The 14965-nt window shown below is 37.4% G+C and overlaps 1 protein-coding gene across 1 annotated transcript in view; it reads right to left on the bottom strand.

The window, feature by feature from the left end:
* The window catches only part of LOC108688617 (sushi, von Willebrand factor type A, EGF and pentraxin domain-containing protein 1), a 54542-nt gene that overhangs the window by 3768 nt on the left and 35809 nt on the right, over positions 1-14965 (bottom strand). The window contains exons 13-33 of the mRNA XM_018194949.1: positions 14584-14760; positions 14303-14505; positions 13591-14214; positions 13344-13467; positions 11439-12761; positions 10480-10932; positions 10097-10317; positions 9728-9980; positions 8318-9159; positions 6859-7742; positions 6140-6387; positions 5675-5806; positions 5418-5583; positions 5066-5317; positions 4401-4942; positions 3750-3962; positions 3245-3400; positions 3022-3145; positions 2634-2696; positions 1135-1325; positions 231-868 (exon numbers count right to left, since the gene is read on the bottom strand). Of these exons, the coding sequence (XP_018050438.1) occupies positions 231-868; positions 1135-1325; positions 2634-2696; positions 3022-3145; positions 3245-3400; positions 3750-3962; positions 4401-4942; positions 5066-5317; positions 5418-5583; positions 5675-5806; positions 6140-6387; positions 6859-7742; positions 8318-9159; positions 9728-9980; positions 10097-10317; positions 10480-10932; positions 11439-12761; positions 13344-13467; positions 13591-14214; positions 14303-14505; positions 14584-14760 (7829 nt within the window). The remainder of the gene's footprint in view (positions 1-230; positions 869-1134; positions 1326-2633; positions 2697-3021; positions 3146-3244; positions 3401-3749; positions 3963-4400; positions 4943-5065; positions 5318-5417; positions 5584-5674; positions 5807-6139; positions 6388-6858; positions 7743-8317; positions 9160-9727; positions 9981-10096; positions 10318-10479; positions 10933-11438; positions 12762-13343; positions 13468-13590; positions 14215-14302; positions 14506-14583; positions 14761-14965) is intronic.

Here is a 14965-nt window from a genome sequence, read left to right as displayed (position 1 = left end):
TGCTGAGAAATCTAAAATTTTACTGAATATAGATCTTAAAATAATTTTGTAGATCATAAAAATAATTATATTGGAAATTTAAAAAATGATAAACAATGCTGCAAAAAAATTTTATTATTTTAGCAATCAATTTGAATAACAAAATTATTTTCAGAGCTAACAAAAATTTTAATCCTTTAAAATCATTTTTCCCGTATAAATAATTATTAATACTTTAGAATAAAACTTACAGCAGCAGATCCTTTGGTGCTGGTATTCGGCGGACATGGGATACAGAAGGTTTGTTGCGGTTCCGATTGATAAGTTCCCTTCTTACATTCCACACATTCATTGAGGGTGCCGTTGAGGAAAGTTCCAGGTTCACAGACCGGAAGCGAGCATTCCTCGATCGCTGCTGATCCCATATTCGGGGTTGTTCTGCCGAGTGGACAAGCCTGACAGGATGCCTGTATCCCTTGAGTTCGGTATGTGCCACGTGGGCAAGGTTCGCATTTTCCTTCGACGGCTAACTGTTGTCCAGATCCGCACTCGTCCCGGCATTCCTCCCTCGACACCGCTTCGGCAGTTCTCGTGGTCTTTCCAAGGCCGCATAGCTGACAAGAGAAGCTGCCCTCGTTTGGTTGATAAAATCCATGGCCGCAGCTACGACAGAGACCTCCCAAATCATCGTAGTATTTGCCGGCAGAACAACGCTCCTTGCAATCCGCTGCGCTACGCGCTCCAGGCCCCACGGTAACACTGGGACGACCGGCGATTATCGGACAGGAATTGCATTTTAATTGCCCGGACTCGTTCTGGTAAGTACCCATAGGACAGGACACGCATTGTTGCGTTTCTTCATCATAGAATGTTCCCACTGCACATGGTACTGTAAAAGAATTGTTGATAATGAAATCGAGATGATCGAGTTTCTCTCAAATGTATTTATTGACAGTTTATCACACACAGTTTATCAATAAATGTATTTATTGACAGAAAAAATTTCATTAAGATAATCACATAATCATTTAATTTTTGTGAAATCTATTATCGTTAAAAAAGCATGCTGCGATATTTTCGGAATTAAACTTTTACAGTTAATTGTTCTAAAAATTTTATTTAATAATAATTTTTATAAAACACACAATATCTTACCACAATCCGGTGCCATAACAACTTGACCAATGGGACAGGCATAGTCGGATTCCAGAACGAGAGATGCGGGATCTGGCACGGTATTAGGTAGAATGTCATGGACATCGAATTGGTCCTCTTCAAGAATCAATCTTTCGAGCAGCATTTGCACAGTAGAGCGCTCGTTTGAGTTAGCGTTCAGGATCGGATCGCTGTGAAAATAAATGAAATTATTTATTGTTATTTTATAAATTGATGGAACTTGTGATAGCAACAAGCATGGAAGGATTTGCGCAAGTATGTACAGCCGTTATCTTGAAGTGAGTGTAATTAGGGCAGTCTTGTCTTTAGACCAGGATCCTCGTCAGTAGACTCGTGTATCGTAGGTTAAACCGCACTCATACCCTTAGCACTTTTATTAATACACGCAAATTTCTGTATTTATTCACTATCACATTGATCACATATGTTGTCAAATGTATATTGGAATTGTTATATATTTGTAAACCGAAGCTGTTGGATCATTGTTAAGCAAGCGCGCGTTACAGAACTTAACAAAATGGCATGAATTAATTAATCGAATGTCATTTTTTAAATCCTACCATAGTGAAAAAAATTCTTATAATATCTCACACATTTTTAAGAATTTGAATTCACATTCTAACTAAATTTACAAAAATTTCTAAAAAAAAATATCTTAAATTTTTTCAGATTTTATAAATTTCGGAAATTGAAAAATGAGAAATCTTAGAGGTCTTAGAAACTTCAAAATTTATACAAAGAATTCTAGAAAATGTGAAGACTTTCAGCACTTTTGAAGTGTTCCAATTTTATATAATTTTATACAAAAATTTAAGAGAAAGTTTCTAAAAAGTTTTAAAATTATACGTAAATTTCGAAAAAATTCAGAATTTACATAAAAATGTGAAAAATTATATAATATAAAGATGTCTAAGAAAAATTTTCATTAAGATAATCACATAATCATTTAATTTTTGTGAAATCTATTTCACATGCTTAAATTTTCGATTCTGTGCACCAGTAGTGTATCGAATAATAGATTTCTTTTTAACAAAATAAAGAGAATGCTAAGCGATCTAACAGCTTGGTTTGATCTTGATTTTGTTACATTGTTATCACTATCGGAAAATATGTGGACACCTGTTGCAGCTCCCTACTGGGATGACGTCCCACCTATATGTATGGTGATCAGTCGTGATCAGTTAGTAAGAACGTGCAGCTTTTACTTTCATACAGTTCTAAGGCTTGATCTGATACTTTTCTCACTGTAGGATTAGTCGTTAGTATGATTCGTTCGATGACTTTTTAATGCTTATTATATAAATCTGAGAGTTATGCATTATTATCAGAGGATAAGGGAACGCTGAAACATGATTAACCCCGGTAATTATCATAAACTGTACGATGTATGAGTGGTAACGTATTAGAAATGATGACGAATGGCGGGTAAAACCGATGTATGAATTGAATCTCGCTGACTTGAATCGAGCTGTCCTTACTTTATCGCCGGGAACGAGATCTCCACCTCGTAAGTGTCACTGCCTTGGCGACCCTTTCTCGTTCTATGATGCAACACAAGTAACAAAAATACTCAGTACGAAAATTCACTGTAAGCGAAAGCTAACAGTAATGCGCAGCGCGGTCAATAAAATAGATACTGATGCAGTATCTAACAATTAAGTGATTGACATTGATATACAGAAGCAAGCCATGGTTTACATAGATAAAATTATTTTAAATAAGAGGAAAATGCATTTAGAGTGATTGGCGAGTTGGTGTGTTTATAAAATTGCGACTCGCACCTGCAAATGTTTGAACGGCAACATTTTCCAAGACATCATCTTGGAAATTAATTATAAAGATTATAATAGATTTGAGCACACTTACGGTTCCGCGGGTACGACAGCGGAAATGACATATGTTCCACCGTCTTCTTCGCTCGTTTCTCTCGTTGTGCGTGTGCGATGATCGCATTGTACATCAATATGAAGATCCTTGCATTCGCGAGTTCCTGGAAAAAAAAAAAAAATAAAAGTGTAAGAAATTAGATTAATGCAGAAAATGTGTAATTATAAAAGATAATCCATTTGTAATTTGCGTTGTTTATTACCTTCATAAGAATACGAACAGAAGTTCCAGTCTCTATTCAAGGAATTTACGGCATTTCGAACCTTCTGTTTGAGTACACCTTGGCCGGCCTCGTTGCAGAGCACCGATGTGGGGAAATTCATCCTAATTCTGAAGACTCTTTGGGCTGACGTAGCGCCTGAAACAAAGTATACGTTAAGCTATGCAGAAAGTAAACCTTAGTACACACAATAATTTTTCAATCCTTTACTACACTCGATAGGTCATTCGTGTCCTAGCTAGATGAATTTTCATCACTTTTACAAGTATACAAAAATCATTGAGTAGTTTTTACATGTATTTTATCACCTTTAGAAAGTATTTGTAAAGTTGTGTTAAAAAACAAAAAAGGATAGAAATTATTTATAGCCAGACACTTCTGGTATTTCAAAGAAGAAAAATATGCAGGATCGAATGACGTAATCGTGTATATATTAAGGAATAAGGTTGTAGAAGAAGAGAAAATTAATGAAATGTAAAATGCTTACTCGTACAAGCTGGATATATCAAAGGTAGACTGGGATCACTGGTAGGTCTCCAGAAGCCTTCTGCGCCGCACGTGTAAAATTTAGGGACTTCCTGTGAGAACCGAAGTCCAGTATTACAGGAAATCTCGCAGACCTTGAATTGACCTCCCGAACCCCAGTCTTTGCATTGTTGCGTACCACCGACAGGATCTTTCAGTGTCGGGCAAAAGTCAGCTGCAACGAGAAGAGTTTGTATAACCTTTGCAAATTTACGCGCGCGCGCGCGCGCGCGCTACAACTTTCACGAAAAAATATCATTTTCTAGAGAGATAGTTTAGCGTTATTAGACAAATATTAGCTGATATTTGATAGAACTATAAATATAATTATTATCATTAACATTTCAGTAGTAATAATTATAAAAATAGAATTCGTACCATAATTATTTTACCATACAGTCACAAGTACTAAACTCTTCGGTCGAAACAAATCAAAAGTAACACAATATCAATGTTATAATTTTGTACTCAACAATGTCATTTTATATAATACCATATATTATATCACATTTCTATTGAGTGCGAAATTATAACATTGATACAGTTATGTTATTTTTACGTACTGGTATTAACTGGAATTTTTTTCTCAGTGTGAGGAAATGACTTTACTTACACAACACGTAAACTTTAAAGTTGCAAGTAGCCGAGTTTCCAGCCTGATCGTAAGCCACGTAGCTAATGTCATAAGTGCCCCACATCAGAGTCTGCCCGGATCGATGTCCGTTCTTCTCCTGGACTCTTACGACGCCGATGTTGTCGGTGAAATGTGGCTCGTCCCAACTGACGATCGACGATCCATTCTGGGCAATTACCCAAAGATCGCCTGGACAACCTCTCACTTCGGGCGTAATCTTATCGACCTCGAGTTGTTGACATTTATTACCACCATAACCGAGTGGACACACACGCTGCCCGCAATGCGATGGCACGACTCTCTCGACACCACCCGCGGTTTCGTCATATCCCGCCCACGTCAACACTAGTCCTTGATAGAGAACTGGTTCCGTACGGCAGTCGCGAACTTGCTTTTGAATCTCATTCGTCACGTGCAACGCACGACCCCAGACTTGTACCTTCGTCAGATGGCCTTGGAAGCCTAATTCCGTGTAACTTTTTGTATTCTCGCTTTGTGGTTTTCCTAATACTGTCCATGCGCTGTAGAAAATTTTAATGTTCAATAAATATATTTATTTTCTAATATGATAAAAAGGAATCATCAGAGGAACACTGAAAAAAGATGCTCATGATTTTTGATATTTTTTTTGAAAGGGCACTTACTAAGCTGGGAGTGATCTGCCGCTACCATAGCCTTCGGTCTTGCTAGCAATCAGGCCTTCTGTGATTAAAATGAGTTCTCCGCCATTCTCACCGTTCCACACAACAGCAATGTGATGCCATTGTCCATCGTTTATGGTTGCGTATTCTCTGAATGGTAGGTAGACGTCTTGCAAGTCATGGAAAAGAGATACGTGGACACCATTACTTTGTGCCTGGATCATGAGTCTTCGATTTGTTGGAACGTGTGCTGAGCTGAAGAAAATATGTATGTATTCGTATGTGAATTATTAAGCTTTATACTAACAATAAGTATAATAAGTTTCAAACGAAACAAGTGTAAATAAGCATATACCTGACACTATAAAGAGTGAAGAAATTTCCACCTTCGTCTCTCTGCGTAAATTGTACCCACATAGCAACAGTCAGGCTTTTCGCGGAATTAGTGAAGAATGGAATGATTTGCGAAGCGCTGCTCCGTCCTTGATCGCTGAAGTACAAGTCGTAATCCACTTGGATAGCTATAAAAATTTTAAGTAAAAATTAAACGATGCAAATGAATTTTTTGTCTCTAATATAATATTTTAATAAAAAAAAGTCTGAGAAACATACATTTTCTGCAATCGTCACCAGTTAAGTTGAATGGACATTGACAGAAGAATTTGCCTGTGAGATCGATACAAGTTGCCGATGGTGGACAAGAATTCTCTTTGCAATCAATTATATCTTCTTCGCAAGTTTGACCTAATGCAGATTGAAGAATTAATTTTTTAGAAATAATAAATACGTTTGATTAGATAAATCGTAAACGATGTCTAAAAAAAAAATATATGTATAATGGTAACAACTATACAAGTTTTATATGTAGAATTTATTTTGTGCGCGCGCGCGCGCGCGCGCGTGTGTGTGTGTGTGTGTGTGTGTGTGTGTGTGTGTGAATAAATTTAATTATTTTATAGTTATTGAAACTATGTACATTAATTTTTGATACAAAACTTATATAGTATAGTTGCCATAGTTATAGCCACTATCATAACTGTTCCTTTGATTGTAGATACATATGTTAAGAAATTATACCAGTATATCCTGGAGGGCATATGCAGGTATATCCGGGACCTTCATCGATACACGTGGCTCCATTTTTGCAAGCACCAGCTTGGCAGGCGTCGTATTCGTATTGACAGCCAATTCCGGTATAATCATTAGAGCAAGTACAATTTAAGCCGGAACCGAAATCCTGACAGCGGCCGTGGTGCATGCATGGGTTTCCGATACAGCGTTCCGGTGCCGTTTCGCATTGCTTACCATCGGTGCCAGATGGACAACTGTTGATTGAAAATTCGTATAAACCGACAAATTTATCATTCACACGAAATCATCATACTCGGAAAGAACAGTTTTGCTAAAGTATCTGAAAATTGATCTAAATATGAATCTAAAAATAATTTTGTTTGGATTATCAAAAAAATAATTATGCAGTATCTGTGTACCTAGCTAAATTTTTTAATATTTTACACTCATTATCAAAGAAAAATATAATGTCAACACAACTATAAAAGTAACAACTATACAACTTTTATATGTCGAATTAATATATATAGTTGAATATATAAACTATGTAGTTGTCATAACTATAAAATAATCTATTTAATAATTGTATATCAGGAGACATGGCGCTAAGCCAAGCGCAGCGATACATTAATTCTATATGTAAAATAGTTATCACCCTTATAATTGTTATATTTTTTCTCTGAGTGCAGAAAAAACTGTTCTTTTGTGTAAAGATGTATACTTACACACAGAAATAATCCAAGAATAAATCCACGCAAGTAGCGTCGTTCTGGCAAGGTCGATTCTGGCACATGCCGACATCCATTTGACAGTACACTCCATTCCATCCCTCCGGACATATGCACTTGAAACCACCGATTTCGTCTCTACATGTTGCGCCATTCAAGCATGGATCTGACGCACAGTCGTCTATATTGATCTCGCAGGACGATCCGGTGTAACCTTCGCGACAGTGGCAGACGAAGGTATTATCGAGATCTATGCAGCGTTCAGTGCCAACTGGATTGCAAGGATCGCTCTGACATTCGTCGCGTTCCGCTTCGCACTGCAATCCGACGAAGCCAGGTCTGCATCTGCAGATGAAGCCCTGCAGCTGATCTATGCATGTGGCTCCATTCTGACAAGGATCTGATGCGCAGTCATCAATCGTGTGTTGGCACTGCTTGCCCGTGTAACCGGGCTCGCAAGTGCAAGCATAATCGTCGATGTGATCGATGCATTGACCGTTGTTTCGGCACGGTCTAGATGCACATTCGTTGATGTTCGTATCGCAGGCCGCACCTGTCCATCCTGGATGGCAGATGCACTCGTGGCTGAAGAGTTTGTCCACGCAGATTCCATTTAGGCAAGGTTTGCCTAAGCAGAGATCGATTTTCTCATGGCAGCGTTTGCCAGTAAATCCGTGCGGACAGTCGCAGGAGAAATCAGCGATTTGATCAGTGCAGTTGGCACCAAGCAGACAAGGTCGCTCAGCGCAATCATTGGTATTGATTTCACAACTTTGACCTTCCCACCCTGGCAGACAATCGCATTTGTAGCGGCCTTGCTGAAGAGCCACGCAAGTAGCGCCGTTGTTGCAAGGATTTCCACTGGCTGTACAAGGATTTATCTGTATAAAGATGTGAAAAGAAATAAAATTAGATACGTAAATTAAATATAAATAGTTTATAGAGGATTTAATGTTTACAGATAAACTCTTTTACTTTGACATTAAAACGATAAATAAAAATAAAGTCGGTTTATTCGCTGAGATACGATTTGATCACGTTGATACATTTTTTATCAAATTTTGTTAGATTTTTTTACAAGGATCCTGACAAAAAAATTTTTTTTTAAATTCTTATGCAATTTTTTAGCATTTTTCAAAATTTATGCATAATTTTATAACTTTTTAGAAAATTTCTCAGATTTTTTTTATTGATGTTATATTATTGAATCAGAACTCTTTTTAGAAATTCTGAAAAAATTTACATCTTTTTTAGAATTTTTTATGTATATGAATTTTAAAATATTCTAAAATTTCTTATTCTACAATTAAAAAAAAATCTTATAAACTCTCTGAAAATATTTAAAATATTTTTTCAGAAGTCTTCATAAATTAAAAATAACAAATTCTCGAAAATATTATTGAAATATTTTGAGAACTTTTTTTATTGAGGAAATCTCATAAAGAAGAGCACTTACAGTGATGTCACAATCAACTCCGGTGTATCCGGATCGGCAGAGACATGTGTAATTATTAATTCCAGGCTCATCTTTGCACATAGCTCTTTCCGGACATGTGTCATTTGTACAATCTGATTTCTCTTCTTGGCAATTAATGCCAGAATAGCTGTTGGCGCATTGACATCTGTAGCCTTGCGGCAGATCTATGCAAGTGGCACCGTTATAGCACGGCTGAGACGCACACTCATCGATATCGATCTCGCAGCGTCTTCCAGAGAAACCGGCTGGACAATAGCAGTGTATACCATGTCCCATCGGTACGCAGAGACCACCATGCTGACATACACTGTCGGTGCACTGGACAGGCTTGCACTCCTCGCGGCCGACTGAACCAGATCCGTCCGTATACATGTTTGTGGGACACTCGACGCATGTGATCGCGCCGTGCTGAGGCTGGAAGAAGTTCTTAGGACATTGAGCGCAAGGAGCAAGTCCCGTATCCGAATACATGCCCGGCGAACACTTGGCGCGGCAACGATCGCGACCAGGCGCAGCTGGTTGGTAGGTGAATGTTCCAGCCGGACAGGTCTGGCAGTCCTTATAGCCTCCAATCGGCGGCTCGCCGGTGTAGCTGTTCCTGGGACATTCGAGGCAAGGCACGAGACCGGTAGGTGAGTACGTGCCGTAACCACAGACCGGTATGCAATCGTCTATGCTCTTCGAACCTTCTTCCTTTGTATACATGCCGAATGGACAGCGTAAACAGGAACCTTGTCGATCACTGTTCTGATAAAAGCCTTTTGGACAGGCTGTGCATAGCTTTTGTTTCTCTTCGGCGAAGGTTCCAGCAGGACAATGCACTGAAAATGTATAAGGATGTTTTGCAATTTATTAAGATTTTATGAAGAAAGTAATACAAGTAGTATCGGAAGTAGTAGTAGTAGTAAGTACTCTTTATTCGTTTTATGCAAATGATTACTCGAGGTATTTTTACATTACAATTAAAAATCACTATAATTGTATCACAATATTATGTTTAATATTATTGATTGATTTATTAGTATTTACATATTAGTATTAACATTACATATTAGTATTAACGTATTAGTATTATTCAACATATTAACTTATTCACAATTTAAAAAAAAAATAGAAACCAAATAAATATTACTAATGAAATAAAAATATTAAGTAGTTTATTATGATTATTTCTAAAAAATTGACAATTAATAAAATGGCTTATGGTCATTATAAAATGATCACTAATAAATTGTTAAAATGGAAGTGCGTATAAAAAAAATAATTATCGAAAAAGAAAAAAATGTGCTGAATAATATTCATTTTACAACAATTTACATTTTTTCCTCGCAAAGGTATAAAAACCCCAGATGATTATTTCGAGATTAAAGAGTACGAAATATGTCTTACAACAACGGGGAACATCGTTGGTATCCATGTTCAATACTTCGCCAATACTGCATGTGAAGCCCCTGTTAGTAGTTGATTTGAGAGCACGGAGAGGAGGACATTGGTTGCCAATCGCAGAAACGTTTAATAAAGGCTCGATAACTGCGCTCGCATAAGGGACCTTTAGATCGAAGATTAGACTCAACGTGGAGCCACAAAAATCGTACAATTTCGTTTGACGTTGTGCTGGAACGACTACCAAAATGAAAACCATCTGGAAAATTTGTGGAAAATTTACGTTAATCTTATTCCCTGTCAATAATAATTCTAATTTAAATACATTGTATCATTAATCTTATATATAATTAAGATCTTGACGTATATATATACCTCGAGAACATTGTCTTCAATCAGGTAAGGCAGCGATCTGACAAAAGACACGTTCATATTCACATTGATGGCGGAGCAACGTTGAGTCAAAATACCGTCAAGATTCGTGTAATGTGCAGCCATGAGTTTTTGATAGTTCGATAAGCAGGATTGTTCAGAAACGACGCCGTTCGCACGATAAGTTACAGTGGCAGTTACGTGATAATCGGCCTGTTGCGTGTCTACAGATACCAATAAAGTGCAACATATTATATAAAATGTATAAAACATTATAAAATAACATTATTAAATAAAATTATAAACAAATTATAAAGTAATAATGATTATAAAGTAATAAAATAATACTAAATAAAATAAAGTTAATCTCAAAATAAGAAACTTACTTTCGGAAACGCAGTCGGGTACCACCGACGAAGGTGTCCATCGTTTGCTAACATCACATCCGAATGTTTTTACGGGTGATCCGTCGGTAAATCTATATCCAGCCTTACAGGTTGCTCTGCACTGCATTCCCTGATCTCCAGGAATGCATTTCAGATTACCATTAGCCGGCGGTTTTAGTTCCCAATCAACACAGGGCGTTGCCTGGACCGAAACTTGAAAGTGACAAACTGCTCTATTGCCGCTGGAGTCCGTCGCATATACCGTAACGTTTTCAAAATTGCCGATTCGAATCACTGCACGTTCTGGGACGAAAGTAATCGTTACAGGTCCGGACGCATCCGTGGCGTTAATGCGTTTTCGCGTCTCATTGAAATTAATGGGGTAACTCTCTTGTTGGTCAATCAATTCGATAACGTAACTCTGAGGACAGCTCAGTTTCGGTGGAGTTATATCTGAGATATCAGAATATAATTAATTAATTATTATTAATTTAATATTAATGAACATTAATTAATAACATTGATTAAGATTAAATAAAATTTATCCTTAAATATAATATTATATTATATAGAATTATACAATATTTTTAAGCATACTAGTATACTATTAAAAAATTAAAAAATTTTTAATTTAAAATTTTTTAATTTTAAACATACGCTATTAATAGATACTACCAAACGGTCATTATTGTAACTGTAACATTATTGTAACTTTATATTGGAATAATAATATATTTTTTTGTAAAAGATAAGGTTCTGAAATTATTTGATATTTTCAATAATTATATCCTTCATATTAATGAAATATTCGAATCTTTAACATTTTCATTATTTTCATACTAATTTATTTGGTTCTTATAGTAAGTAAGAAACATTGATACTTGGAGTGTTATAACGCGAAATAAGTCTTTAGATAAATATTAGATAAAATATTAGATAAATTGAAAATTGTTACTAACCCGGAACAGTAATGTTGATCTCGCAAATGGCTACATTGCCATCGTAATCGAAAGCTATATATTTCACGAATGTGTCTTCAAAGATTCGAATGGGAGTTTTGAAACTTTGAGGCTTCACTTCCACTCGGGCGATACTGCCGCTGTTGTCGATGGCGGTTGGCACTGTGAAATTCACCGGTAGCAATTCTCCGTTGGCTCCTTTCTGTACAATTATCGGTTGTTGCGGGCAGTTCTGAAAGACCGGCGCCTCGTTGTCTACACAAGGTGAGAATCCGTAATCGTAACCCAGTAACGGTTCAGTCACCGGTTCCTCGCATCCCATAAGCTCGAACTTGAGACAGGCATTGTCCATGTAGCTAACGATACCGAGGATCACAAAACGGGCCTGCACGTACTTAGGCAGGGTGATCATCGCTAATTCGCCATAATTTCCGGGATCACGCATAGTCAGATTGAAATTTGGGAAATAGACGACGTAATTCTCATTTTCCGCCTGCTTATAGAAGAAACGGATCTCTGTGGGTCTGCCAACTATGTCATTGGTGATCACACCCTTGACGAGGATTGCTTTCACTCGATAGATACGACCAAGATCGACGCTAACGTACGTAAAGGCTTCTTGCTTACCGCACCAGCCGGTTACTGAGTTCAATCGGACATTTCTAGCTTCGTAGTTCGGTCTCTCGGAGGTGGCATTTATCGCTGAATCTGGGATGCGTCCAGAGGCTAAACCGAGTGGTTTGATGACCTTGCATTCAGGCTCGCGAATGCAGACGATAGGTCGCGGGCTAATGAGAATGTAGCCGGGTCTGTTGCAACCAAATTGTACCTCCGAACCCTGTTCGTAGCTACGCGCCACTTGATAGCCGTCACTCGGTCTACCAGGATCCTCGCAGACTGGACCTTCGCATCGCAGGTTGCCAAAGTCCCAAACGCCATTCGCTTGACAACGCACAACATTGTCATTGCGATTGGTCTGACCGGCCAATTTAAAGGTATCTTGACAACCGAAAAAGAAGGAGGAATGATGCTTGGTGTCAAGATACTGGCCATACTCGGCGCCGGGCGTGGGAAGCGGCTTGCCGCAGTCCACGCGAGGGCAAGCTGGCTGCAGACCAGACAGCCAATAATCGGGCAACCCGGATTTAGGATCGTATACGCATTGTCGGAAATTGGATGTCACGGTATTGCGCAAGTAGCGGCCGTTGGTACCGCATTTTAGAGTGACGTTCTGCTTGAAAGGTACTAACACGCTGGTCTCATCGTTTCGGATCACGCTAAGACCCTCGCTTTTATCATCCGGCAGTGATACACATTTCGCGTCTGTAAACAGTTAAAGAGCACATTTGAAAAAGTTATTTGAATAGAGAAAGAGAAAGAGGAGGTATGAAAAAATGCTAGTGTGTGTATGGATTAGACACTTATCTACTTGTTTCGCGGATAAACACAGAGAGATACATGCTGTGAATTTAACGCACCTTTTAAGGCTCTGGAATTTTGCTCTGTAGTTTGATGAAATATTATCAAACAAAAACTAATAAAAAAATATTTTAAAAAAGCCTTTTTAATTGGTTTTCAGTTTTAAAATGGATTTTTTAAAAATTGTATACTTTTTGCAGTATTTTTAGTGTAAAAATTTATTTTTATAATATACTTTTTAGCATCAAAATTAAAAAGTTTGCAGAAAAGAGAAGAAAGAATAGAAATTTTTATTTGTATACATATCTTTAAAATAAAAAAAATATATATTTTTAACTTAACTTTTATAAGATGCGAGAAAATTGCAAGTATTGCCTAATGAATAATAGTGTATTTCTTGCAGAAAGATTGATCTTTTTTTCTATATATCATATGACAATATGACAAAGATTTATGTGCGATAATTTTGAAACGTTCTGTACTTACATTGACATTCAGGAATAGTTCCGTTCCAAACTCCAGAGGAAGTACAAATTACAGCCGAGGACCCAGATAAAACGTAACCAAAATTGCACTGAAATCTGACGAGATCGCCAAAGTGATGCTGCTCCTAATAAATAAATTCACACATTTAAACAAATATTTTCTTAGTGATAATATATATATAATAATAATTGCAATAAATATTTACTCGGGTAATGAAAAAAATTATATTATTTAATTTTTATTTTACCTTGGTTGACAATAATTTTCCATTTTCCGGTGCCGTCAATGGTGGGCACATCAATGGCACGCACGTTTTATTTCTCTGATATAAATCGCCATCCCTTTCGCCAGTTTCTCCCTTCGCCAAGTTGAATCCGGCCGTACCATTACCTTTGTACAGTTCATAGCCCGTGTTACACATGCAGGAGTAACTGCCGGGACTGTTAATGCACTTTTGATGGCAGCCACCATTCCTGATGACACATTCGTTAATATCCGCGCATTCCAATCTGGTACAACCAACTATCTCTAGCTTTATACACGGCGCACCGACGTAATCCTGTATCCTGAATCTTACGTAGCGAGCTTCGATTGGCATAGGTAGATTCAAGATGGAAAGCGTCGCTTCCGCCATCCTGAACTCCACCGGAGTACCGTCTGGATTTTTGTAATCTATGAAGACGTCCGTCAAATCATTCGTGTATTGAATTCGCACGGCTGACGCATACGCGATATTCCCGTCGATCCTGGCTACGACCTGCGTGCGGAAACCGCGAATAATCGTCGGTGCTTTCATGTCGATTGTCACCCAGTTTGTGCCCCGTTCGATGTTGTTGCCGCACCATCCATCGCCGTTATTCAAACGAATACCCTTTGAAAATATATGAATATTTAGTATTATAAAAAGAAAAAAAGGATACTCTGAAAGATTATGAATAGAAAACGTCAATATATCCTACAGTTTTTGTATATCCATTTTCCGAGCTTGAAACAGTGATTGACTCATCGGGAATGCCACCGTTGATGAGACCAAGATCACCGATAGGCCGACACTCCATAGTCGGTGCAAAGCCCGACTTGCACTTACAGGTAAACGCACCAGGATTGTTTATGCATTCCGTGGACGCCAGATCGCATTGACTCGATGTGCATTCGTTTATATCTACAGAGGCAAAGGAAAGATTGGAAGTAACACCACTCATTTCTCATTATAATAAATAATTTATGTTATAAAATCTACCTTCGCAAGTTGGTACGTTATCAAATCGTTGATAAGGACCACATTGTATAATATTTGATCCAGTTAATTTGTATCCTTTATTGCACTGTACCCTAACTTCATCACCAAAGTAATAATCCTTGCCGATATCAACAATAAATCCATTTTTAATCGTAGGTAACAACGGACATTTAGCTCCTACAATAAAAGAGAAAAATGTTATTATATTAATTTTATATCAATGTTGAATTAATCTGTAAAGGAGAGTTACTGAATGTATACTGGCCGTCAAAATCGAATCTTATCAATATTTTATACTTTTACTTAATATAAGTAATATTAATGACAAAAATATGAAAAAATAAAAAAATAAGTAACATAGAAAAAAATTTAATATGTTACA

This window comes from Atta colombica, unplaced genomic scaffold (assembly GCF_001594045.1).
Source record: "Atta colombica isolate Treedump-2 unplaced genomic scaffold, Acol1.0 scaffold236, whole genome shotgun sequence".
NCBI lineage: Eukaryota > Metazoa > Arthropoda > Insecta > Hymenoptera > Formicidae > Atta > Atta colombica.
The sequence above is the reverse complement of the archived record's forward strand: the minus strand, read 5'-3'. Positions and strand labels throughout refer to the sequence as shown.